This window comes from Caretta caretta, chromosome 8 (assembly GCF_965140235.1).
Source record: "Caretta caretta isolate rCarCar2 chromosome 8, rCarCar1.hap1, whole genome shotgun sequence".
Classification (NCBI taxonomy): domain Eukaryota; kingdom Metazoa; phylum Chordata; order Testudines; family Cheloniidae; genus Caretta; species Caretta caretta.
In genome coordinates, this window is record NC_134213.1 from 66,696,626 (window position 1) to 66,724,184 (window position 27,559).

The 27,559-nt window shown below is 42.7% G+C and overlaps 1 protein-coding gene across 7 annotated transcripts in view; it reads left to right on the plus strand.

Moving 5' to 3' along the window:
• CAMSAP2 (calmodulin regulated spectrin associated protein family member 2) overlaps positions 1 to 27,559 on the plus strand; it is a 173,457-nt gene that overhangs the window by 107,555 nt on the left and 38,343 nt on the right. For 5 of the 7 annotated variants that reach the window (XM_048859874.2, XM_048859878.2, XM_048859880.2 and 2 more), the window contains exons 5-7: positions 1,124 to 1,156; positions 5,006 to 5,147; positions 6,713 to 6,852. In XM_048859874.2, the coding sequence (XP_048715831.1) occupies positions 1,124 to 1,156; positions 5,006 to 5,147; positions 6,713 to 6,852 (315 nt within the window). The remainder of the gene's footprint in view (positions 1 to 1,123; positions 1,157 to 5,005; positions 5,148 to 6,712; positions 6,853 to 27,559) is intronic. The other 2 variants (XM_048859876.2, XM_048859877.2) reach the window with 1 other exon arrangement.

The window sequence follows — 27,559 nt, forward strand, 5'->3', positions numbered from 1 at the left end:
GGGCAGCACTGCCCTTAAATAGCCAGGGAAGGGGTTAAGGGCCAGAGGGCATAAGCGCCCTCCCTGCCGGTACTATTAGGAAAAGTTTCCAGTGTTGATACACTGGGTGCTCACGCATCTGAGTGGAATACACATCTGCACCCACATCTCAAAAATATAGTTACAGTACAGGTAGGTAACTGGTTTTTTGAAATAAATATTTTTCTGAAACCTATAAGCACAATTAAAGACTAATCTAAAACCCTTTGAACTTAATGAAATAATTTCAATTGGTTTTTTTCAATGAGTTTGGGATTAAGCATTTAGAATGAGTTTACTCTGATTCTTTGCAAATCTAATCATTTGGTCTCTCTTTTTTATCATATATATTTTATAGACTATTTGATTATGATTAAATCCACCAATTCTGATTTTTTCACCCCTTCCCTAGAAGTAACTGAAAGAAAACTACACACATGAAAACTAGGTTGTACATTCAGGTCATTGCCCATCATGTAGCTGATGCTAATGTGACTTGTATTTGTAAATACATGATTGCCCGCACCCTTCATTTTTCTGAAGATTGTCATAGGACTGTATTTACAAAATATTTTTAAACTTGTATGAAACATTACTGGCTGGCATTGGAATTAACTTTTATAAACCTCATTGGAATTTGTAATATTACAAGCATGTTTAGACCTGTTATTATACATTGCGTTACCTTTTTTGCTTGCTTGCATATTCTATGTTCTGAGTCACTTCATTTTGATCATAGTCTCAGATGAATTCCTCAGTTGGCAAAATTGATTGCATATCCTGGGTGCAATTAGATGTGTGAGGACATCAAATAAAATAATAGTGATTTAAAAACCTGTGTCTTTTTAGTATGGGAAAATTATTCTGTTGATCGACAGAGACTGAAAACTATCATTTCCATTATTATTTTTACTATTAAAGAATTTCATTTTATTCTGTACGAAGGTTACAGTGCCAATAGCATTTATTATGAAATTATAATACGCTATTGTACAAAACTGAGAGAAGTTTAAAGCAAAATTGCTATGTAAGGATAAACTATAAAATCTGATTTAAAATTTTTTTTTGCTTTTGTTTTTTCTTTTTTCTACTGCTTCCTCTGAAGTCTCCTACCAAATGGTTTTGGAAACTGGTTCCTGTAAGTTTGCCTGACTGCTTCACCTTTGATCTAATAGCTTAAAATGAGAATCGTTTTGTCCAGGTCATGCTGGTGTACTCAATTCATTTAATTTATCTCGGCTAGATTAGATTATAGTATAGTAGATCGCTGTCCATAGGGTTCACATAGTTTAGAATCCAGTCGTTCAAGGTAATCTGGAGAAAATTAAAATTTAAGGTATGATATTGGATCAAAAGTTGCTTTAAGAACAGTTGACATGCATCTGTAGTGGTTATGATATTTTACTTTTTATAGTGAAGTGTGTTGTCTTCTCTTACCTCATCTCAGTATATAAAATACCCTCTCTGTACTCTCTCTGGTAAGGTTCTTTGCTTGGTTCATATGCAAACTCCTATTCAGTGTGAATCAGAGCTGCTTGTGTACTTTCTTAAGAAAGTTGATCCACAGAAGCCAACCTTTGTGGCACTTGAAGTTTTTAGACACTTATTGAAAAGTGTGTATCACACATACACCATTTATCCTAGTTTCTCTCTTTTCAATTAGTGATGAGTATTGAGGGGAGCAAAACATTGGCTGTCCCCCTATTGTTAAAATTATAAAAGCATAATAATGTAACTCTGTGCTTAATTAATAACATATTGTAATTTGCACTAAAATTGTATGTAGTTTAATTAACATATCCCCTGCTACACTTCAACAATAAAGATAATATGCTCTTTTCTCTGTCATCAGTAAATCCATACTATAGATATAGAGCTGCTTTGAGATTTACTGTAGTCTGTAGATGTTCAAGTAAAGGCTGTATTGCATTTTGTTCTGTTTTCCAAAAATGTACTTTTGATTTTTCAATCAAATCACACATGTAGCACTTGTGCAGGCCCTCAGCTAGTTTTGTTTTAACTAATAAGAGATGGTTCATATATATTGCAAAGAGAGAAAAATAAGCTTAGGCAACTGCTTACTGTAAATAAAGTTTGGCCATTGCCTAAAGAACAGCATTAAAAAACAATTTGTAATAGCGATTACAGCTGTTCTATTCCTAGCTGATTGAACCCAATTTCATAAGAGTCTGAGTATAAAAGTAATTCCTCTGCAGTGTTGTCTTTTTTCCCCTCTGCATTGCTATCTATGTATATTTAAAGAGAATATTCAGTTCTGGACTATGTAGTACCATTTAAATGTTCTTATTTCAGGAATGAAAGGACAACAATCTAGCTAACATAGGGGAGAGGAGTAAAGCCACAAGTGGGCTGTGTATGGTCATTACAGACCTACGAAAATAAAGTACATTTCTCATCATAATCTGACATACAGTATTTCCATTAAACCAGAAAGTTTGTGAAGAGCTGTTTCAGAATAAAACAGCTTTTGTTATTGCTGTTTTTGTATGAGGTATTTGTTTACCGATAGTTCCCCACCAGTATATTAGAAATATCATATATATTTGCAGTGCAGTTATTAAAAGCAGTGCTGTACCAATCTTTCGATAAATATGGTACTAGCATGTTGAGGTGTTATATTTTGTTATGACCATGTTTATCATCACACTTTCTAAATGATTAAAAGAGATTTTCTTCCAAATTAAAAGTAAAAAATAGTCACTGGTGGCTATACAGTAACTTGAAGTAGCATAACATATGTTGCCTTCTTTATCAAATGCTGAGTAAATTCCTATTAAAACATGATACAAAATATACCTTGAGCAACCTAGTAGATTTGACTATATTTTAACTTTATTTTTTCCTCAAGTTGGATATTTCTACTCTCTCAAACAACCATCTTCTTCCAGGTCTACCTTAAAGGTTTGACATACTGTAGTTCCCAAGAGAAGTCTGTAGACAATGTTCCTAAGGCAGCCTGAATCATCATTTAAATGACAGGAAGCTTTCTCCCAGAAAGTCATTGTGTGGTGGCATATTGTGAGATGCTGCTAAGCCAGCCATCGTACTCTATATTTAAAACAACTTTAAAATGTTCTTTAAACAAAATTGAGAGACTGTTCTTAAAACAATATATTAAATTTTTGAGAGAAATTTTTAATTATGATTTTTGAGCCAATCTGTATATTATGTGTTACCATATCTTCTCTGCTATTGTTGTCGAATAATAAAATAAAATGTAAGTAAAACATTTCTCCTCACACTTCATTTCTAAACCATTTCCATGGAGGAAAAGCATAATTCTATATTTGTGACAGTATTGTGATTTCCATGACAATAGATTAGATTGTCACGAGTAAAGAATTGCAATTTGGCTGGGGAGGAAAAAGCTCTGACAGTATGAAAAATGTCTTGCTTAAATATAGGTAATTTAAAGTGTTACTAACATATGCAAATCAAATATTAATAATACATGAAAGATTAACACATTTTGTTAAGCATTTTCAGATGTCTATCATAGCAAGGGGACACTGTCTTCTGCCATTTGTATCTTCATACAACATACTTCATGCAATAGTGTCACCACATTTCAAGCTTGAAGTAAAGCTTTAAATCTTACTCTTTAAATATTAAAATATTAACTGGTTAAAAGTTATCTGGGCCATTCTGGTGTGCTATAATAAAGACTTGTCTTCAGTTCACAGTACTGGTGTCTCTCCACAAGGTAATATAGTCTGGGAGTTCTACATTTCTCAATCCACCATTTTGGCCAATTTAAGAGAGACACTGAGATGCACTGAATGGAATCCCATCCAGTTCTCACCAAAAGTATAATTTTCAGGGTTACAGTGAGTGAATTCTCAGAACCTCAAAAGAGAGCCCTCTGAATCCATCTAAATATATACATAACTTAAACATAAAATTAGTTAGCTCAGGGATATTCTTGACATCATAATTAGCATCATAATTAGCACTGAGGTATTAAGACAGATTGTAAACTTTCTGTAGTATTTGAAAATTAAAAGGTCAGTTACACAATAAGTCATATCAACAAGTTAGGAAATACGTCATCGTATATGTCCTTTTTTTTTTTCCCTCCCAATATGGCACTCCAGGGGATGTGAGAAGAGACATTAAGAATGACCAATATGAAATTAGAGCAAAAAAAAAGTTTCTTTTCAAAATGTTTTCCTTTTGTAAAATTCTTTTACCCTGGTAATCTTGACCATGAATCCTTTTCTAAATGCCCTGTTGTCTGTATGACACAGAGTAATAATGAAAATGGAGCTGATCAAATCCAGATTTCTCTACTTTTGAATTTGGCGTCAGGTCTGTTATAACTGAAGCACGTATTGGCCCAGATCCTCATGTGGCGCATATTGACTTAGCTCAGCTCACTTTCAAAGAGCAATGCAGAGTTACACGAGCTGAGGATTTGGCCCATTATGTTAGACAAATAAGTAATTTTTAAATGCTCATGAAACTGAATGCCACTATTCGTAAGTTATTCTCCTAATAGTGATAAATGAATTGTCTGATTTCAGAGTGAATTAGAATATTGTATAAAGAAAAGGAGTACTTGTGGCACCTTAGAGACTAACAAATTTATTTGCATGCTCAAATAAATTTGTTAGTCTCTAAGGTGCCACAAGTACTCCCTTTCTTTTTGCGGATACAGACTAACACGGCTTTCTGCTCTGAAACCAGAATATTGTATGTATTTGATCAAACTTTGACAGCACAGTAGTTTTGAATGAAAGTTGCAATATTATCATATGGACTTATTTCCTTTTAAATCGATTTACATTTTGCCTATTTGTTTAGCATAAATATTAATCTACAGAAAGTAACCTCTGACAAAATGGTGACTGACTTGATATTACTTAATGCCTTTTCACTAATGGAACACAGAATCTACAGTACAAATCTGTTTTCACATATGTTTCTGAGCATATGTCTATTTTAATCTCCTCTTTCTACATGGTAGGCTCGTTACAGGAAGGAGCAAACACTGCTTAAGCAGCTGCCTTGCATTCCACTGGTCGAAAATCTGCTGAAGGATGGTACAGATGGTTGTGCTTTAGCTGCTCTGATCCACTTCTACTGTCCTGATATTGTCAAACTGGAGGGTGAGTGTGTATGTTAGAGGACTCTCTGCCATTCAAAAGATGGTGATGCAAGTTAAATGGCTTTTTCTTCAGTGTACATTAAAATGGTGGCATTGAATAGCATAAATACATAAGAGGTAAAATTTGAGTTTCTTAAAAGCTCTCACTTGCATAAAATTTCATTTTTTAAAGAGAGAGCACCACTTACCAGGGTATCTCCCAATATTATGTTTACCATTACTATCTATAAATCACCAAGCAAATATAAGTTTGTAAAGATAATTCAATAAGGAACTGTCTTGGCAGATTCCTCACTCTTGAGAGCACATCCTTCAGTGACTAAAGTGTCTTGGCATCCAGCCTTCCTTGGTCATTCTCTGGCCTTCCGTTCTCCCCATGAAAGCTTCAGCCTTGTTGGGATCATGCACATGGATCTCAGGGTTGCTCAGATATGAAGTGTGAAATCCCTATGCAAAACGGTTCCACAGAATGCCTCCAGTAGCACAGGCCCCCAGATTTAAAAAAGCAAAATTCCAGTTGCTCTTGGGGTTATGAGATGAAAAAAGTTGGCTTTCAAGTTATGTAAGTGTCAAATCCAGGCATGTGCTGTTACTGTCTAGTGTGTCTGATCAGAGAAGGGTTGAAACCAGGGCTGCCATGGATGTTGACTCCTTGGATCTTTGCTTCCAGTGCTAACACCTTGCCCTCTTACTGTTTGAGAACAGACAGAGATTCAGAATTTCAGAATTCAGAATAGGCCTGGAGTTGGAATCTCATGTATGCTTTCCCACAGATTCCTCCACTCTCTGTTTTTCAGAACAGTGAAGCAAGACAGGGCTCATGTTATCCTTGAATCCCTAGCTTAATATCACCAGTTTTATTGTTTGGATCTCCTCACCGTAATATCCCATTTACCTTTTTAAAATATGCATGTAAAGTCTCCCCTTTTGTCTCTAAAATAAAGTCAGAGGTGATCAGGTACTACTGTGAGAACCATAGAAAACATTAAAAATATAACGTTTTTATTGAGGCTTACTCTATCTAACAGTATTATTCTTGACACTTATTAGATTTGAATGTTCATATGTGAAGCACAAGATCAATTCCATTTCACTTACTACTAGTATCTGAGCATTTAAAACCTAGTTGCAAGAGGGATACTGTAATCAGTGAAATATATTTAAGTTATACAGTAATGTTTGTGATGGTCTCAAAATAATAAATGGGTCAAGAGTTAGATTATAATTTATTTTCATCAAGGGTCATTAAAAATCATAATTTATAATTACCATTTACAAAAAAAACCCGAATCATAGTGTGTTTTAGAAAGTATTCAAGATGTTAATCTACTTTGATAGAATAAAAACAAATCTATAAAAATGCAATGGAATAAAATGTAAGATGACATAACTCAAGATTCTGAAATTAAAATCTAATTCAAAACTGGATTTTTAAAAAATTCCTTTTGACAAAATATTTTCATTTTTTAATCAGCCTCCAAAATGCTTGGCACTTATTATATGTAAGGCTTTTATTTTCAGATCTGTAGCTATGCCTAACCTTTTCCGTTTCCGCTTTCATTTTAGATATTTGTTTGAAAGAGACCATGTCATTAGCTGATAGCCTATATAATCTACAGCTCATCCAAGAATTTTGTCAGGAATATTTGAACCAGTGTTGCCATTTCGCTCTTGAAGATATGCTCTATGCTGCTGCTTCAGTAAAGGTAAAAAAAAAAAAAAAGTTTTTTTTGAACATGTGATTTCTTCTGATCTGCTTTAGTAATGCTATTTTAACTGCTTTTAGGTCTATTGCTATATGGTTCAGCGAAAAAGGATACTGCATTTGTTGGAACACGGTGACTAAATTATAATGTGAATATAAAATGCATGCTTGAGCTGCACTTATCACCTCATTTTTGATGGTTATTATTAAACTTGAAATGTAAATATATTTTTAAAAGGAGAACATGTAAAACTTTAATTTTTGGGCAGACTGTCATAACTTTGTTCTCTCTTAATTAAAAACACACAATCTGCAATATTTCTTTAAAAATGTAATTGAGAGTTATGATGGCTGTGACTTCCTAAGTTTTTCAAACCATAGTGTAATTTAAAGTTATAGTTTCTAGAATAACTAACTCATCTACCCTTGTCCATCTGTACAGAAATATAAAATATATACAGTGTTAAATTCTGTGTTTTACATGTGTATGTGCTATATTTATTTGATACGCTATGGTTGCTCTGCAAACCATAACTTTGAATTTCCTGAATTAATTAAAGTTAAATATAACACTTATGCATATAATATGTAGTTGTGTGCATTTCATTTCCTTACCTTAAAACCGAAAACTGTACTGAATTTCACAGTATGTATGTTCATTATAACATATGCTATGAGATTCAAATAAGTGTTTGAGTCTTCTCACAGGTATACAGAATTCTATGTATTAGTGCAATTACTGTGTGTGTTGTCATCTGAATCATAGAATATCAGGGTTGGAAGGGACCTCAGGAGGTCATCCAGTCCAACCCCCTGCTCAAAGCAGGACCAATCTCCAACTAAATCATCCCAGCCAGGGCTTTGTCAAGCCTGACCTTAAAACTTCTAAGGAAGGAGATTCCACCACCTCCCTAGGTAACGCATTCCAGTGTTTCACCACCCTCCTAGTGAAAAAGTTTTTCCTAATATCCAACCTAAACCTCCCCCACTGCAACTTGAGACCATTACTCCTCGTTTTGTCATCTGCTATCACTGAGAACAGTCTAGATCCATCCTCTTTGGAACCCCCTTTCAGGTAGTTGAAAGCAGCTATCAAATCTCCCCTCATTCTTCTCTTCCGCAGACTAAACAATCCCAGTTCCCTTAGCCTCTCCTCATAAGTCATGTGTTCCAGTCCCCTAATCATTTTTGTTGCCCTCCGCTGGACGTTTTCCAATTTTTCCACATCCTTCTTGTAGTGTGTGGCCCAAAACTGGACACAGTACTCCAGATGAGGCCTCACCAATGTCAAATAGAGGGGAACGATCACGTCCCTCGATCTGCTGGCAATGCCCCTATTTATACATCACAAAATGCCATTGGCCTTCTTGGCAACAACGGCACACTGTTGACCCATATCCATATTGTCATCCACTGTAACCCCAGGTCCTTTTCTGCAGAACTGCTGCCTAGTCATTTGGTCCCTAGTCTGTAGCGGTGCATGGGATTCTTCCGTCCTAAGTGCAGGACTCTGCACTTGTCCTTGTTGAACCTCATCAGATTTCTTTTGGCCCAATCCTCTAATTTGTCTAGGTCCCTCTGTATCCTATCCCTACCCTCCAGCGTATCTACCTCTCCTCCCAGTTTAGTGTCATCTGCAAACTTTCTGAGGGTGCAATCCACACCATCCTCCAGATCATTAATGAAGATATTGAACAAAACCGGCCCAATAACTGCATTTAGGGCTCATTTCTGCTAATTGTTGAGAACCTTCAACGCCCACTGACTTCACCCAGATGAAGATGTTTAACAGTTCACAGGAGCACTTAGCATCTTCCAGATTTGAGCTGTTGCTGTCTACTTCAGGCCTCATCTGCACACACACATTGTAGTTAACGTGAGGCAGTGCCTTCCCCATGGCCCCAGTTGTGGATGCACTGATATTGGCATAAATATGCTTTTAATAGGTTTGGCTTGTTCCATTAGAGGAAGGGGAATAAACTATACAGCTATAAAGCACCTTTGTACCAATATACCTGTGTTCACACTAGGAGTCGTACTGACATAACTGTAATGCTAAAATATCACATCCCTAGTCAACATAGTTATACTAGCACAAAATCTGTGACTGGACCAGGCCTTAGTCCAGAAGTGGGCAAACTACGGCCCGTGGGCCACATCTGACCCGCAGGACTGTCCTGCCTGGCCCCTGAGCTCCCGGCTGAGGAGGCTAGCCCCCAGCCCCTCCCCCGCTGTCCCCACGCCCCCAGCACTCTGGCCCACCGCTTCTGCCTGGCAGTGCGGGCGGCGTAGCTGGGTCTGGCGGGGCTGCGAGCTCCTGCTGCTCTGTGCAGCATGGTAAGGGGGCTGGGAACGAAGTGGCAGGGGTTGGATAAGGGGCAAGGGGTCCCGGGGGGGAAGTCAGGACAGGGAGCAGGGGGCGGTTGGATAGGCATAGGAATCCCGGGGGGGCTGTCAGGGGGTGGGGGTGTGGACAGGGGTCGGGACAGGGAGCAGTGGGTGTTGGATAGGGGGTGGGGTCCCAGGGGGCAGTTGGGGCGGGGGGTCCCAGGAGGGGGTGGTCAGGGGACATGGAGCAGGGGGGTTGGATGGATTGAGGATTTTGGGGGTGGTGGTCAGGGGACAGGGAGTAGCGGCAGTTGGATTGGCGTGGGAGTCCGGGGGGGGCTGTCAGGGGGCAGGGGTGTGGACAGGGGGCAGGGCAGTCAGGGGGCAGGGAGGGTAGGATAGGGGGTAGGATCCTAGGGGGTGGTTAGGGGCAGGGGTCCTAGGAGGGGGCGGTCAGGGGACACGGAGCAGGGGGGGTTGGATGGGTCGGTGGTTTTGATGGGGGCAGTCAGGGGGTGGGAAGTGGGAGGGAGCGGATAGGGCGGGGGCCAGGCTGTTTTGGAGAGGCACAGCCTTCCCTACCCGGCCCTCCATACAGTTTCGCAACCCCGATGTGGCCCTTGGGCCAAAAAGTTTGCCCTCCCCTGCCTTAGTCACTAAGGGCTTGTTTACATACAGCATTACACCAGTTTAACTTAAGGTGTGATTTTAAACCTTTTCAGTTAAGCCAGTGCAAAAGGCTGTGTGGACACTCTTATTTTGGTTTAAACCCAGGCTTATTTCAGTTTAACTAAGGGTATGTCTACACTACGAAATTAGGTCAAATTTATAGAAGTTGATTTTTTAGAAAACGATTTTATACAGGCAATTGTGTGTGTCCCCACTAAGCGCATTAAGTCGGCAGAGTGCGTCCACAGTACCGAGGCTAGTGTCGACTTTTGGAGCGTTGCACTTTAGGTAGCTATCCCACAGTTCCTGCAGTCTCCACTGCTCATTGGAATCCTGGGTTGAGCTCCAAATGCCTGATGGGGCAAAAACATTGTCGTGGGTGGTTTTGGGTACATGTCGTCAGTCGCCCCTCCCTCCGTGAAAGCAACATCAGACAATCATTTTGTGCCTTTTTTCTTGCGGGTGCCATACTGCTTTCAGCAGACGGTGCAGTAGGACTGCAAACCATCCTCATCGAACGACTGCTTCCACTGCCACTCTGCTCTCCTGGTTGTCTCATAGGTCCTCTATATGACCGTCATCATCTGCCGCTTCTGCTGCAACTGTGCTTGGCTGCTCTTGTCTCATCATACCACGGCAAGCGTGCAACCCGCTCAGCTGTTGTGTCCTGGCAGCAGACGGTGCAGTAGGTCTGCAAAATTGGTCATCCAACCACCACTTCCCCTGCAACTCTGCTCTCCTGCAGATGCCATACCACGGCAAGCATGGAGCCCACTCAGATCACCGCGGCAGTTATGAGCTTTGTAAACACCTCACGCATTATCATGCAGTATATGCAGAACCAGAACCTGCAAAAGCAGGCGAAGAGGCAACGGCAGCGTGGTAACTAGAGTGATGAGGACATGAACACGGACACAGACTTCTTTCAAAGCACGGGCTTTGGCAATTTGGCCATCCTGGTAGCAATGGGGCAGGCTAATGCCATGGAACACCAATTCTGGGCCCAGAAAACCAGCACAGACTGGTGGGACCGCATAGTGTTGCAGGTCTGGGATGATTCTCAGTGGCTGCGAAACTTTCGCATGCGTAAGGGCACTTTCATGGAACTTTGTCACTTGCTTTCCCCTGCCCTGAAGCGCAAGAATACCAAGATGAGAGCAGCCCTCACAGTACACAAGTAAGTGGCAATACCCCTCTGGAAGCTTGCAACACCACACAGCTATCAGTCAGTCGGGAATCAATTTGGAGTGGGCAAATCTACTGTGATCCAAGTCACCAATGCAATCACTGATGTTCTGCTATCAAGGGTAGTGACTCTGGGAAATGTGCAGGTTATAGTGGTTGGCTTTGCTGCAATGGGATTCCCTAACTGTGGTGGGGCGATAGGGATATGCGTTCCATCTATCTTGGGACCGGAGCACCAAGGCAGCCAGTACATAAACTGCAAGGGGTACTTTTCAATGGTGCTGCAAGCACTGGTGGATCACAAGAGATGTTTCACCAACATCAACGTGGGATGGCCGGGAAAGGTACATGATGCTCACATTTTCAGGAACTCTGGTCTGTATGAACAGCTGCAGCAAGGGACTTACTTTCCAGACCAGAAAATAACCGTTGAGGATGTTGAAATGCCTATAGTTATCCTTGGGGACCCAGCCTACTCCTTAACGCCATGGCTCATGAAGCCATACACAGTCACCCTGGACAGTAGTGAGGAGCTGTTCAACTATAGGCTGAGCAAGTGCAGAATGGTGGTAGAATGTGCATTTGGACGTTTAAAAGCACGCTGGTGCAGTTTACTGACTCGGTTAGACCTCAGTGAAACCAATATTCCCATTGTTATTACTGCTTGCTGTGTGCTACACAATATTTGTGAGAGTAAGGGGGAGAAGTTTATGGCAGGATGGGAAGTTGAGGCAAATCGCCTGGCCTCTGATCACACGCAGCCAGACACCAGGGCGATTAGAAGAGCACAGCAGGGCGCGCTGCGCATCAGAGAAACTTTGAAAACCAGTTTCATGGCTGATCAGGCTACGGTGTGACAGTTCTGTTTGTTTCTCCTTGATGAAAACCCGCCCCCTTGGTTCACTCTACTTCCCTGTAAGCCAACCGCCCTCCCCTCCCCCCTTCGATCACCGCTTGCAGAGGCAATAAAGTCGTTGTTTCAAATTCATGCATTCTTTATTAATTCATCACACAAATAGGGAGATAACTGCCAAGGTAGCTTGGGGAGGGGTGGAGTAGGAGGGAAGCAATGGATTGGGTGGGGGAGGAGGGAAGGACAAGGCCACACTGCCCTTCAAAACTTACTGAATGCCAGCCTTCTGTTGCTTGGGCAGTCCTCTGGGGTGGAGTGGTTGGGTGCCCGGAGCCCCCAACCCCCTTCCCCCACACGTTCTTGGGTGTCTGGGTGAGGAGGCTATGAAACTTGGGGAGGAGGGCAGTTGGTTACACAGGGGCTGCAGTGGCAGTCTGTGCCTTTTCTGCACCTCAGCCATACACCGGAGCATATCAGTTTGATCTTCCAGTAGCCTCAGCATTGCATCCTGCCTCGTCCTCATCACGCTGCTGCCACCTCTCCTATTGCTCCAGCCTTCTGTCCTCTCGCGCATCCCTCCTGTCCTCGTGTTCATTTTGTGCTTTCCTGGACTCTGACATTGTCTGCCTCCATGCATTCTGCTGGGCTCTTTCAGTGCGGGAGGACTGCATGAGCTCAGAGAACATTTAATCACGAGTGCGTTTTTTTCGCCTTCTTATCTGTGCTAGCCTCTGGGATGGAGATGCTAGTGGCAGCGTTGAAACATTTGCAGCTGCGGGAGGGAAAAAAGGGGAGAGTAAAATTGAAAAAGACACATTGGCCATTTAAAAGGAGGGGCTGATGTTTTCGGGTTAACGTGCAGCACAAACCCAACTAAGCCCCCCCACCACCCAGTTCTCTGGAATGATCGCATCACCCCCCCACCACCACCACATGGCTAACAGCGGGGATGATTTGTTTTCAGCCACAGGCGAACAGCTCAGTAGGAATGGCCACCTCTGAATGTCCCCTTAATAAAATTGCCCTATTTTAACTAGGTGACCATGAACAATATCACTCTCCTGAGGATAACACAGAGAGATAAAGAATGGATGTTGCTTGAATGCCAGCAAACACTGGGACCACACGCTGCCATGCTTTCTTATGCAATGATTCTAGACTACGTGCTACTGGCCTGGCGTAGTAAAGTGTCCTACCTTGGAGGATTCAGTAAGACTGCCCTCCCCAGAAACCTTTTGCAAAGGCTTTGGGAGTACTTCCAGAAGAGCTTCACTGAGATGTCCCTGGAGGATTTCCGCTCCATCCCCAGACACGTTAACAGACTTTTCCAGTGGCTGTACTGGCCGCGAATGCATCCCCAGTCTTCAGGGCAAATTAATCATTAAACACGCTTGCTTTTAAACTGTGTATTATATTTAAAAAGGTATGCTCACCAGAGGTGCCTTCTCTGCCTTCCAGGTCCGGAGCCCGGGTTGGGAGAGTATTGGATCATGGTGATAAACAATTCCTGGCTGTCAGGGAGAACAGTTTCTCTGCTTGCCTGGTGTGCGCTATCATCTTCCTCGTCCCTAAAATCCTCATCCCTGTTGCGTGAGACTCCCTTGCAGGAGTCCACGTACAGGTGTGAGGTAGTTGTAGGGCACCCCCTAGAATTGCATGCAGCTCCTCATAGAAGTGGCATGTCTGGGGCTCTGACCCGAGAGGGCGTTTGCCTCTTGGGTTTTTTGATAGGCTTGCCTGAGCTACTTACGTTTCACGCGGCACTGTTGTGGGTCCCTGTTATAGCCTCTGTCCTTTATGCCCTTGGAGATTTTTTTCAAAGCACGGATTCAATAACAATCAGATCCAGTACCTCCCGTTCGGTCCATGCTGGAGCTCTTTTGCGATTCTGGGACTCTATGGTCACCTCTGCTGATGAGATCTCCACGGTCACCTGTGCTGATCAGCGTGCCCTGCTGGCCAAACAGGAAATGAAATTCCAAAGTTTGCGGGGCTTTTTCTGTCTACCTGGCCAGTGCATCCAAGTTGAGAGTGCTGTCCAGAGCGGTCACAATGGAGCACTCTGGGATAGCTCCTGGAGGCCAATACCGTCAAATTGCATGCACACTACCCCAAATTCGACACGGCGATGTCAATTTCAGCACTAATTCCCTCGTCAGGGAGGAGTACAGAAATCGATTTTAAGAGCCCATGAAGTCGACAAAAATGGCTTTGTTGTGTGGACGGGTGCAGGGTGAAATCTATCTAACGCTGCTAAATTCGACCTAAACTCGTAGTGTAGGCCAGGGCTAAGAAAATTAAAAACAGATTTAAGCTAAATCGAAATAAGCTACTCTTAAATCAAAATAAGACTTGGTCTACACTTAAAAGTTAGGTTGACATAGCTGTGTCAGTCTGAGATGTGAAAAAAACAACACCCTGACCTAAATAGCTATCCTGACCTTTTCCCTGGTGTACCCAGTTGTGTCAACGGAAATGTGCTTCTGTCGACATAGCTAACTTTGCTTAGGAGGATGGTGTTCATACGCCAACAGAAAAACACCTTTTGTCAGGTAGGCTGCATCTACTCTACAGCTTTATGCCGGCATAGCTACGCTGACATAGTAGCCTTAGGCCAGGTCACCACTACACACTTAGTTTGGTATAACTATGTGGCTCAGGGGTGTGAAAAATCCACACCCCTGAGCAACATCGTTATACCAACCTTAGCCCCCCCACGTAGACAGCACAATGTTGACGGGAGAGCTACATAGCTACCACCTCTCTCTGCCCTTAGAATATCAATACAGGGGATTGCACTGGACTAACTACACTGATTTAGCTAAACCATTGCACTAAGGAAAATAGATATGTGCATACAGAGTACTGTTTTTATTCATTTTATAGATTTATTTCTTAACAGCTTCTTCTTAACTTGGCAAAACACTAATTCTTGCAGGACTACATAGATCCCAAGTTCGAACTTTTAATATGAAACTGTTCTTTAGTTTACAAGTGCCAAAAAGTATCTCAGCAATATTTTCTGTGACTGTAAAACATTTTCCCTGTGCTTGGGTGATTAAAATAGCTGAACAGATTTTCTTCAAGTTATAAAATGAAAACGCATATCAGGGCAAAACCTGTCTTTTTCCAGAAAGTTATATGCTTAAAACAGAGACTTATGTTCTATTGTGATTGTAATGATAGTGTGACCAGTGTGATTCTATAATAGATATTTTCAGGCTTATCCTTTGAACATAGTGAGGTATCTCACAGACTGAGCAGAGCTTTTGGTACTCCTTTGGTACCTCTGCTTTCTTACAATGAACTCTCCTCTTCTCAAGAGACAAGAGTAAGAGAAAAAAATGTGCCTCATTTTCCTAGTCAGGTGTCTTCTTTAAGGTCAATGTAGAGAATTGGAGACAACTGCTGAAATGATTTCTTCCCTAAATGTAACTCTCCTTTTTGTGTTTTGTTCTTTTTTTAAAGACTCTATTTAAAATATTTCCCTTTTTTGCTTAAGATTCTTCTTTGAATGTCTTCAAAGAATTAAATGTTCTTTTTGTGGCATCAGCATAGCCATTGCAGAGGGGTTGTAATCAGTTTTCTGAATAACTGGGTCATCTTCACTGCTGTTCTTATGATCTCTAGCAGTTTCTCAAGCTGAGTCAAAAAGGCTGGAAGCCTGCATTTTGTTCTGCTGGAACCTTACTTATATGGGTAGTCACACTGACTTTAATGGGACTGCCTGTGTCAGTAAGAGCTGCAGAATCAGTCCCCTAATGTATAAGTATGGTCATCTCTTGCTGATTATTCTGTTACTTCACATACTGAAACTTCATCAGTTGCTGCTCGAGGCAGCCAGTTTCATCTGCTTGAGTCAGCTTTTGGCATTTTCAAATTTCCACATCACAGACTACTCCCTATCGACATGCTTGTTATACTGTTATCTCTTATTGCTTAGCTATTTGCTTGTGTTGTGGGAGCAGACAAAAGGATGTGGACAACAGGCTTGCCCACCACGTCAAATTTCTGCTCATCCCATCTTGAGTTGAACTTCTTCCATATTTTGATCTCTTTCCCCCAGCCCTGGCTATCTGGAATATATGGAATCCATGACTCCTTATTGCTGTGCTAAGCTAATCCATGACAATGAGTAATGCTATTTTTGTACAGTAGGTGCATAGTGTATAATGATTCAAATAAGTATCCAATATAAAGCTTTGAGAACAAGTATTTGAATATAAATATTTTCTTTATAAATTAATTTCTTATATTGTACACTTTAAAAATGCTACAGACTAAGTAATTTTCCTGCTTCTGAATAATTTGTTTAGAGTGGATTTAGGTCTTTCATAGGTTTAGGACATTTGTAAATTGAAAAAGCTCATTGTGGCCATGCTTTCACGAGCTTCTTGTGGCACAAATACCTATTTAGATGTAAATGCTACACAGAAAAGCTGCCAAGTTTTCCTCCTAAGCCTTGGCAGGGAAACACTAGCTGGTGCTGTAGGCTCTGTTCTGCATGTGTGGAAAAGACATCTGATTTAAAAATAAATCCACAGTTAAGATGAGGGCTTTCCAAGTTTCCCAAGACATCCATTGGGAGTAACTTCTAATAAGAATATATGCTCCCTTGACGAACCCCTTTGAAAAAGCTCATGTTGTGAGCAGAAACCTTAAATATTGCACAACATATTAAAATGCTATATAGTACAGAAAATTGTTTTCTCATTCTAGAAACTGACTAGGAATGATATCAGTGTGTGATGCAAACCTATACAATTATTTTCTATTTGCTGACTCTTCCAAAGAGAATTTTCATGGAAAAAAGTAGTTTTTAAATTTAACTGCCACATGATAGTATATATTAATGTATAAGTTTAAAATAATAGCCTACTTTTGCAGCTTTTTGCTCTGATTTTATCAATGTATCCTAGCCCCTGTCCTGCTCATACAGCTTGTTTTCCTTATTGTATCTCTTTGACTAGAAGGGTATAATGGAATATGCTGTTTCCTTTCTGCTAGAGCTTTGAGTAATGCACTGCCACTTGCCAGCAGGCGGATGGTTTGCATCATTTCTGTAGTATACAGAGCCTGCAGATCACCAGGCTGATGTATTTCTGCCTCTAGCTTATAAAATGCAGTGTGGTTTCTTTGTACTTCAGGGAAACTATCGTAAATTGATTATCTTTTAGCTTGTAGTTTTGATCCCTTTTCTGTATAAGAAGCAAAGTGATTTAAAAACAAATTATATATGTTAAGGGCAGGATTAAATGCTTCAATATAATACATTTTAGAATAGTTATTTTAAAATTTGCTAACAGGTGAAGTATACCATTAATATATGTAATGTACTGTGACAAAGCTCTGTCCTCGCCTCCGTCGGTCCCACGTTTCCTGGCAGATTTCGCTAGCCTCAAAGGCTCACTGTGACCCTCCACGTAACCCTTCTTTCTCTAGAGACAGGAGTCACAGTCTACTGAGCCATTTTCATCATAAGCCAGCAAGGGAGGTGAGGAGAAGTTATCCTTCCTTGCATAGTCTCTGTTGTCTCCCAGTCTCAGTGATTAATCAGGGGGCAAAGGTGAGGGGGAGCCCGGGCCCACCCTCTACTCTGGGCTCCAGCCCAGGGACCCTAATAGTATCAGCTATGGTAGCTGACCTTTTAGAAACATGACATGTACAATTCCCTGGGCTACTTCCCCCACAGCAGTCCTCACTTCCTCAAGCTCCACTTCACCCTTACCTCAGGGCCTCTTTCCTTGTGCCTGATATGGTGTGTACTACTCGGCCTCTCCAACAGCACAACTTCCTCTCACAGCTCCTGACATGCACACCCATCTGACTGACTGGGAGGCTTTTAACTAGTTTCAGCCATCCCCTGATTGGCTTCAGGTGTCCCAATCAACCTAGCATTCTCCCTGCCTTCTGGAAAGTTCTTAATTGGCCCCAGGTGTCTTAATTGACCTGAAGCAGCTTCCATTTCACTTAACCTGGTACCAGGGATTTGTTTAGCCTGGAGCTAATATATCTATCTCCCACTACTTTTCTGTAGCCATCTGGCCTTGCCCTGTCACAGTACATATCTTCAGAGGACTTAATGCAATCCAGCAGTCTGCTTCCTCCCGATTTCATCATCCATCAGTTGCAGAAGCAGCAAATAATTTCCTTGTACTTGTTGAACTTCACTCCTTGGGCTTAGTAGCGATCATTAATGCAGTAAATTAGGATTTCTAACATGCTTACACCTTTCTTTGTGAAAGGGCAGAAGGTTGGGCAGAAGGTTCACTATATTTCCTGGCCTCGATGTGTACAGCAGGTAGTGATATTATCTTATCAGAAATCAGTTAATCTCTGATATTTCTGCCATAAGTAACAAAAAGAACCAAGCTGCCAACAGAAAGTGCATTTTAGGGGAAAGCAGTGGCACAAATCACAGTTGAGCCTCCAGGATGGACATGGAGTTTCTAGTGCAGCCCTTGAAAGGAAGCAAAGTACTCTACTCTGACTTCCTGTGCTCTGTTGTGATTAAATATATCCACCTTTCCAACCCATCCTGTTACAGTCTGAGGCTTCACAGTTTAACAGGAGATTCAGGGCAGGTCTGATCAACAAGATTCCAGTGAGTAAGGCTTTATGTACACTTAAAACGCAACAGCAGAACCGCTGCTGTGCTGAAGCTGCGTCACTGTAGCACTTCCATGTAGACACTCACTACAGCGACAGGAGGGTTTATTCTGTTGCTGTAGTTAATCCACTTCCCCAAGAGGCATAAGCAAGGTTGATGCAAGAATTCTTGCATGATTTCACACTGTCTACACCAGAGGTTAGTTCATCTTCACTATGTTGCTCAGGTGTGTGGATTTTGCTTGTGATACCCCATGAAGCCTGAGGACTCAGAATTGTGTCATGTTCAGTTACTGAAGGTATGTCTACACTGCAGTGTGAGCCTGTGCTTGAGCCTGGGCTCAAGCCTAACTCCCCTTGTATCTACACTGCAGTTGCGCTAATCCAGGGTCCCAGGGCCCTGCAGGACTGGAGGGTCTGAGCTTGAGTTAATCCAAGAATCAGGATCCAAGCCCTATTGCTTTGCAGTAGAGATGCAGCTCCGCTTGCCTGAGGTCCCGGGAGTCACCTGGAAGTATTCCACAATTCCCTGGGACAACTTCCTTTATTCTCTCTCTCTCAAAAGTCTTCAATCCACTGTAATGAAAACGGAAGCCGTTCCCCTCCCCTTGGCAAATGGCAGCAGCTCAGGTCAGCATTAACCCAGTCTCTTCTGATCAACAATCTGCAAGCACATTATCAGACAGCCTCCTGGATTTGCAACGGAGAGCAAATTGATCAAACCTTTTGCAAAGCAAACTGCCTTCCTAGCAAGGTACAGGGCAGGCAGTAAAGTTTTCCCACAGTGCACCACGGTCTTAGGCTAGAGTGGCCACATTTCAGGGTTGGCGGAGGAGCACTAGGGTCTCTGGGATAAGATTACTTTGGCTTGGGTTTGCTCATTGCAGTGTGGACACTAGAGCCCTAAGTTCAAGCAAGGATTAGAAAAGTCTTAACGTAGGGTTAAAATGCAATGTGGATGCTCAAGTCCAGGGTTCTCTAACACAGGTCAGCTGACTTGAGTCGTACTAAGCCTGGACTTATATTGCAGTGAAGACATATCCTGAGAGTTAACTGATTTCGAAGATTCCCACCACCCACTTCTAACACATGCCAGACTTATACTGTCTGCCCAAACAGTTCTCAGATAACTTCACTGCTTACCTAAGGGGCATCAGAGTCACCGTCATCAAGTTCCTGTCCGATAAGACTGCAGTTCCTCTAGCTGGTTGGCTGAGAACAATGGAAAATGATCTCTAATTTAAAATAAATAAAGGAGCACAGGGAGTAGCTTATACCCTATTTCTCTTGAAGCTTGTCAGGTCGAAACTGTGTACTTTGGGTTACATTAGTGTGCACATTGCATCCTTCAGTTACACAAAGACAAGGTGGATCATGAATATGTGTGAAATAAGAATTCAGAGTCTGACTTAACCAAGAAGGTAGTGACCACTTCTGTCTCTGATATCAACAATCATAGAAACCAAGTCAAACAAATAGTAGGCATCAGTGACTAAACAACCAAAGTGTTTTATGGTGTGTACACATTGTACTGCATTTCAAGTGATTCAGCAGATAGTTATTTGTTTAGCTTACAGTATAAAAGGCACGTTGGCTTCTAAAGACACCATTTCAAGATGGATTAATTATGAAGTAGTTGGAGCATATGAAGCCAAGAAAAAAGACATCCTTTTCCCTCCCCCATTCCAAAAGATCATCACAGCACACTCACAAAGGTAATGGCTAGTGATGTTGCAGAAGATATCTGAGTATGTTCCATGGATGTTTAAGGCACTACACAGTGGACCAGCAGGTACTGGGTGATTTACTTTGAGACACAAAGATAGTAGGTAAAATCTGGTGAAGTGGTGAGGAATAAAAAATAATCAGATAGTGGAATAAGTATTTTTTCCTAAAAATTCCTATCCTAGTCAGGATCAACCCTTCCATCAAACAAGAAACAAGCAAGAATAGCAGTGTTTGGGTCTCTTTTCTTCTTAGCAAAGTTTGATTATGTCAGGTTGCCCTTTTTGTCTCTCCCCTCCCCCCCCCCCCACCTCCTACAAGCTGTTTTCTCCTGTGATGGTTTTCTCATATTTTTCTTTACTCTTATCTGGGAAATCACTTTGATCTGGAAAAGAGGCAAAAAGGGGAAGCTCTCATTATGTCTTCTCACAGACACATGTTCCACCTGGTAGAAGAATGATTCCATGCAGGTGTGAAAATTTACAGAAAACCTTTACAGGTAACGCTTAAACTGTCACAGAAAAATCTCTACTTACCATGTAGTGTTGTCAACTTGGTTGAGTTTAAGGCATCCTACAATTTGCGCTTCCTAGCCTAATTAATACTAAGAATATATCAGCGGAGACATGTTTGATCTCTTACGAAAGATCACATGTCCCATCTGGCAGGTGAGACATGTTAAAGGTATTACTAAAAGAATCATATTTGTACATAGTATGAGTGGAAAAGACATTTTGGGTCAACTAGTCTAGTTTTTGGCATTATATGAAGCCTATTTCCTTTACTACTGTTGTTCCTTCTAGTAGAGTCTTAGGGCTTATCTACACGTAAGCTGCACCACTTAGTGCACCACTGTAGTGCTTCAGTGAAGACACTACCACGCCAATGGGAGGGCTTCTCCTGTCAGCGCCAGTAATCCACCTCCCTGAGAGGCAGCAGCTAGGTTGATGGGAGAATTCACTTGTCTACGTATCACTGCTACTCTAGGGATTAGGTTGGTTTAACTGGGTTGTTCAGGAGTGTGGATTTTTCACACCCTTGAGTAATGTAGTTATACCAACCTAATTTCCTAGTGTAGACCAGGCCTTAGAGAATATATTCTTAAATCGGGAATCTTAAATGTTTCTGACCTACTTGACTTGTTCAGATCCAACAGAGTGGAAGCTTTATGTTGTGAAGTCAACCTTCTGAATGTGAAATGATTTAACATTGTCTTAGCCTGGAACAGTTATGAAAGGTCTGAACTCCCCTCAGTCATCTAAACAGGATGTTAGGTCTGAAATCTAATATGGAGCAGATCTTCAAATAATTTAGATGTGAAGTCGCACACATGAAATGGATGCCTTATTTCTGCATGTAATTACTAAATTAAGCATGCAAAGTGAGTAATTGCATGCACAAAAGGCCAGATAAGCAAAGGGCAGAAATAGCAGTCGTGGAATCAGTTTTTCCCACTAAGCAATGTTAAATGCAGCAGTAACCGTATCTAAGGGCTCATTTGTATTTGAATACAGTTTTGAATAATTGAGTTTCCTGACATAATGCTGACTGACTTGCTAACCAGTAAAAAAAACATGTTCAGCATCATGTCATCTAACTCAGGGCTTGTCCATACAGAGACATAGTGGGTGGCACATGAATGTAAGTCTATCGCACACTAGCTTGCTACATGCTAATTCTACATGCTAACCCACGTGAGCTGTGAGGACCCTGCTGTGACATACTGTGCAGCAAGCTAGAGCCTTGTACAGTCATGCCCTGGTTTGCCATGCGCTAAGTCTCCATATGGACATGCCCTCAGTGGCTCAAAATCATGTTCATACTTTAAAAGTTTGCAGTGTAGATGAATCCTAATAGTTGTGTTGCTACATAAGGGCCATGTTCTATCCTCTTAGTACAACTCTCCTTCTGATGTCAGTGGGAGAACTACTGTTGATCTACGTCAGAGGTGGGCAAACTACAGCGGCCCGCGGGACCGTCCTGCTTGGCCCTTGAGCTCCTGGCTGGGGAGGCTAGCCCCCAGCTTCCCCCCTGCTGTCCCTCCTCCCCTACAGCCATGCTGCCACGCGCTCTTGCAGGGCTGCGTGGCAGCGTATCTGGCTCTGCCTGGGCGGCGCAGCTCCAAACATGCTGCTCTGAGTGGCATGGTAAGGGGGCCGAGGGGACCAGGCTGGCAGGTCCCGGGGGATAGTCAGGGGGCAGGGAGCAGGGCGTGGTTGGATAGATGTGGGAGTCCCGGGGGGCCTGTCAGGGGGCAGTTGGATGGGGCGGAGGTTCTGGGGGAGTGGTCAGGGGACGGGGAATGGGGGGTGGGGGTTGGAAAGGCGTGGGAGTCCCGGGGGGCCTGTCAGGGGATGGGGGTATGGATAGGGGTTGGAGCAGTCAGGGAGCAGGGGGGTTGGATAGGGGGTGGGAGTCCCGGGGGGGCCTGTCATGGGGCGGGGGGTCCCAGGATGGGGCGGTCAGGAGACAAGGAGCAGGGGGATTGGATGGGTGGAGGGTTCTGAGGTAGGCAGTCAGGGGTGGGAAGTGGTAGGGGTGTATAGAGGACGGGGGCCAGGCTGTTTGGGGAGGTACAGCCTTCCCTACCTGGCCCTTTATACAGTTTTGTAACCCCAATGTGGCCCTCGGGCCAAAAAGTTTGCCCACCCCTGATCTAAGTGGTATATTGGGCCTAACATTGTAGTCCAAGCCCACAGTCCATAATTAAAAATGTAATTTGGCCTTCTCCACAGAATGTTTGAAACACCTCAACTCTCACCCCTTTCACTCTGTTTTCGAATCTCTCTGTTGTATGATCATATTAACTATCTACTTGAATTTGAGGCTGCTCGTTAATATGTATTTTTACATGAATAGCTTTTGAAAGACTGATTATGTTTGCATCTGGCTACTTTCCCTCCGGAACACAAGTTGATTGAAGCTTGGTTATAAAAGAAATGTGCATTTTAAAATTATGTTATGCTATTAATTAAACTTTAATTTTTAAATATGTAATTCCAAAATTAATAAATATTAAGACATCCAAGATTCTCTATAAACATTAAGATTAGTCAAACTATTTCTGGGCAATATGTGAAATTTACTGACATGTAATGCCTTAAGTATATGGATTCTTTAAAATTAATCTTAATCCTAAAACTGTGTGTGGGAAATAAAGAGATTCTAAAGGAAACATAAAGGATTGTTTATGTAAATTTTGCAGAACCATAAAAACCACCGTTACATTATTTGCCTTTTATACAGAAGCAGGAAATGCAATTAGTAGATTTTTGTATAGAAACTTGTATTCATTTACGCTGACTACTATATCTGAACAGTAGGATTATTTCATTGTACTCTATCAAAAGTTAAAAATAAACTAATTTTTATATCATCAAGTTAATTAATAGCCTTTAGGTAGGCATGAAATGTCAAGAAGGGAAAAGAAGTAACTAAGGTCAGAATCGTTTAGAAAATGAGAGAGTAGAGCTATCAACCCAAATGTTTACAGCTGCAAGTCTACCATCTAGTGTTAAGTAATTTTTGAACCAGTCTGAAATGTGTTCAGAGCACAGTTATGAATCATCATTAAGATGATGTCATGCTTCTGCACTAACTGTAGATTAGCATGCAGATGATAAATCAAAAAGCAGCCAAAAGCTTGCTTGTGGGAGTAATGCTCTCAGCAGTGAGGCAAGAGCATGAGTGACAACCTCAGGGCAGGTTTAAGAGTAGCAAACGTGTTAGTCTGTATCCGCAAAAAGAAAAGGAGTACTTGTGGCACCTTAGAGACTAACCAATTTATTTGAGCATAAGCTTTCGTGAGCTACAGCTCACTTCATCGGATGCATTCAGTGGAAAATACAGTGGCGAGATTTGTATAACAAATTTATTTGAGCATGAGCTTTCGTGGGCTACAGCTCACCTCAGGGCAGACTGATAGAAACAAGGGTACAAATCCCTGATTGGTTGTGAGTTCTAAACTTAGATTTCGTCAACCAACTGCATCAAGTGCAAATTCCTCAGGCACTATAACAGCCTTCACACAGAGTCAAAGACAGCCCCCTTGGGTACTCGGGTGTGTCTGGCCACCCACGTGAGCTTATCTCTGTGATAGATGGTCCCTTACATCAAGAATCACACCAATATTCAGATTACTTCTGATCCCAAAGGGCCAATCACCCCAGGTCAATTGCACTTTAGGTCTCACTCCAAAGCCACTGCTTGTAGCCAATCCTATAGTAAACTATATGAAGACTTATTACATAGGAAAAGAAATAGAGAGTTAATTACAAGATTAAAGCAAGCAGACAGAGCAAACAAATGACTTAGGCCATGTCTACTCTACTAAATTATGTCGACCTAACTTACATTGGCGTACAGCCACCACAGTTATTAAAGTGTTTGTGTGTGTGCACACTTGGCTCCTTGTGTCGGTGGTGCGTGTTCTCACCAGGAGCGCTTGTATCGATTTGTATTGTCAGTGTGGAGGATTGGGGGATTGCTCCTGGAGGCCAGTAACAGTTGATGTAAGCAATGCAGTGTCCACTAGGGTTGCCAACTGTCTAATCGCAGAAACCCAAACATCCTTGCCCTGCCCTTCCCTGCCCCTTCCCCTGTCCCCTCCATCCCCCCTCCCTCTGTCGCTCGCTCTCCCCCACCCTCACTCACTTGCTCATTTTCACAGGGCCAGGGCAGGGGGTGGGAGTGCGGCCTTTGGGCTGAGGAGTTTGGGGTGAGGGAGGGGACTCTGGGCTGAGCCTGGGTCTGGGGGTTGGGATGTAGGAGGGGGTGTGGGCTCTGGGAGAGAGTTTGGGTGTGGGCAGCAGCTCAGGACTGGGGCCGGGGATTGGGGTGCGGGAGGGGGCTGAGGGTGCGGGCTCTGAGAGGGAGTTCGGGTGAGGGAGGAGAATGGGGTAGGGGGTTGGGATGTGGGAGGGGGTAAGGGGTGCAAGCTCTGGCAGGGCCACTCTTACCTCGGGTGATTCTCAGAAGCGATCGGCATGTCCGGCTCCTAGGCTCAGGGACGGCCAGATGGCTCTGTGCACTGCCCCTGCCTTCAGGCACCACCTATGCAGCTTTAATTGGCCGCGGTTCCTGGCCAATGGGAGCTGCAAAGTCGGTACACAGGGCAGGGGCAGTGCGTGGAGACCCCAGGCTGCCCCTGCGCCTAGGAGCTGGATATGCCAGTCGCTTCCAGGAGCTGCGCAGAGCCAGGACAGGTAGGGAGCCTGCTGTAGCCCCACTGTGCCACCAACCAGACTTTTAGCGGCCTATTAAAATTTCCCAGATTGGTTTCAGCAGCTACCAGGAGATCGATTCCAATTCCGGGAGAGTCATGGCCAATCTGGGAGGGCTGGCAACCTTAGTGTGCACACAGACACTCTGTCGACTTAATTATGTCAACTGTGACTCTACGCTGCTCAGGGAGATGGTGTTACTAAATCAGCATCGAGAGGCACTTATGTTGGTGGGAGCCAAATTTAAGTGAAGACGCTTCCACAGTTCGGACATCTAACCAAATTGTGTAGATGAGGCTTTAGTCTTGGGTTTCAAAAGGTAATATAGGTTTCTATAAATCAGCAAGCTCTATTTGGCCTTTAGGGTTAACACAGGCTTAGCAGCTGAGGATATCTTGCTTCTGCCTAGCAAAACCTTGGCCCTGTCCTCCACCTCTCTTCCCCACCGAGAGTCCAAGCAGCATAGAGATACCTAGTTGCTTTGGTTCAGGTTTTTTCCCCCTCCTGCCATGTGTTCTGAGCTACAAACTCAGCTTATGGGAGGAATCCATTTGCATCACTCATTTTCCTGGAGAAGAGAGCAGAACATGAAGAGTCTTGAGTCCTTTTGTTGACGATTCCTCAGTGCAGATGGCTGGAGTTCCCAGTTGTAAGATTCACCCATAGCTAAGGCCCTACCAAATTCTTGGCCAATAAAAATACATCACGGACCTGTGAAATCTGGTCTTTTGTGTTCTCTTACCCTATACTATACAGATTTCACAGTGGAGACCAGCATTTCTCAAATTGGGGACCCTGACCCAAAAGGGAGTTGCGGGGGAGTAGAGGTGGGGGGTCACAAGGTTATTTTAGGGGGGCCGCGGTATTGCCACCCTTACTTCTGCACTGCCTTCAGATCTGGGCAGCTGGAGACCAGCGGCTGGTGGCTGGGCACCTGGCTTTGAATGTGGTGCCCCACCAGCAGTAGCACAGAAGTAAGGGTGGCAATTCCATACCATGCCATCCTTGCTTCTGCTGGCAGCAGCTCTGCCCTCAGAACTGGGCTCCTGGCCAGCAGCCGCCACTCTCCAGCTGCTCAACTCTAAAGGCAGTGCCGCTGCCAGCAGCCATGCAGAAGTAAGGGTAGCAGTACTGCAACCCCCCCATACAACAGAAAATATTTACAGACATATAACATTTGAGTTCTTCACAATATGTTCATACAATATTTCAGTATATAAAAATGTAAGTACTTAACTTATAAGGCTCTTCCAAATGAGGGCAAAACTATCACTAGGAAAATAACTGACATTTTAATTTACCGTAAAAATGTGTATCTGCAAGGTAGGAGTTGGGGTTTTATCCCTGGTGCAGAAATTATCCAAGTAAGAAAATCATATTTATTTTGAAACTTTAGGTCTGATTTTTCCTCTAGTGTGTGTTAGAGTCCAAAAGATACCCTATACTAACCCAGAATTGCTGAATAGAACACTTTTCTTCAATGGAAAAGATTTCAGTATAATTTTTCCTTCATTTAATTATCATGCTGAATGGAAAGACAGGGCTTTTTTCTAATAATATTTGTAGTTTGTATTACATAACTATGACAACATCTGGCTCAGCTGTTGGCCACTGAACCTTTTTATTCTGTGATGAGGTGTGTGAACAGCTTTCAGTTTAAGCACTTGTGATCAGCTCCCAAATCTGAGCATTGGGTTTTCCTAACCCGGGTTGTGAGCAGCCACTAGTTACTCTGTTCTTACTATTAATAGTTGCACTTGTGTGTGTTGCTAGGACTTCTGGATAGATCCAGTGGTTTTTAGTGCTTCAATAAGGTGAGCCATTATATAATTTATTCCCAGTAAACAATGGAATAATTTGTCTGCCCTTCTGCACTCATTGGGGGAATTGTGGGATACATCAGAGGACTGTCAACATTCAAGTGATTTAGCCTGCATCCCCACCGCAAAGTGTGCAAGTTACTAGTTTGAATGAAACCAGCACTTGGGCGTTAGCCTATAGCCCCAGATAAAATGGCTAGCCTGGATTAAAATCACCCCAAACTCAGGACAGAGGTTTTTATGTGTGGGTGGGAGCCAAATTAGAGACAACACCCAAATAAGAGCCCAAGTTAATTC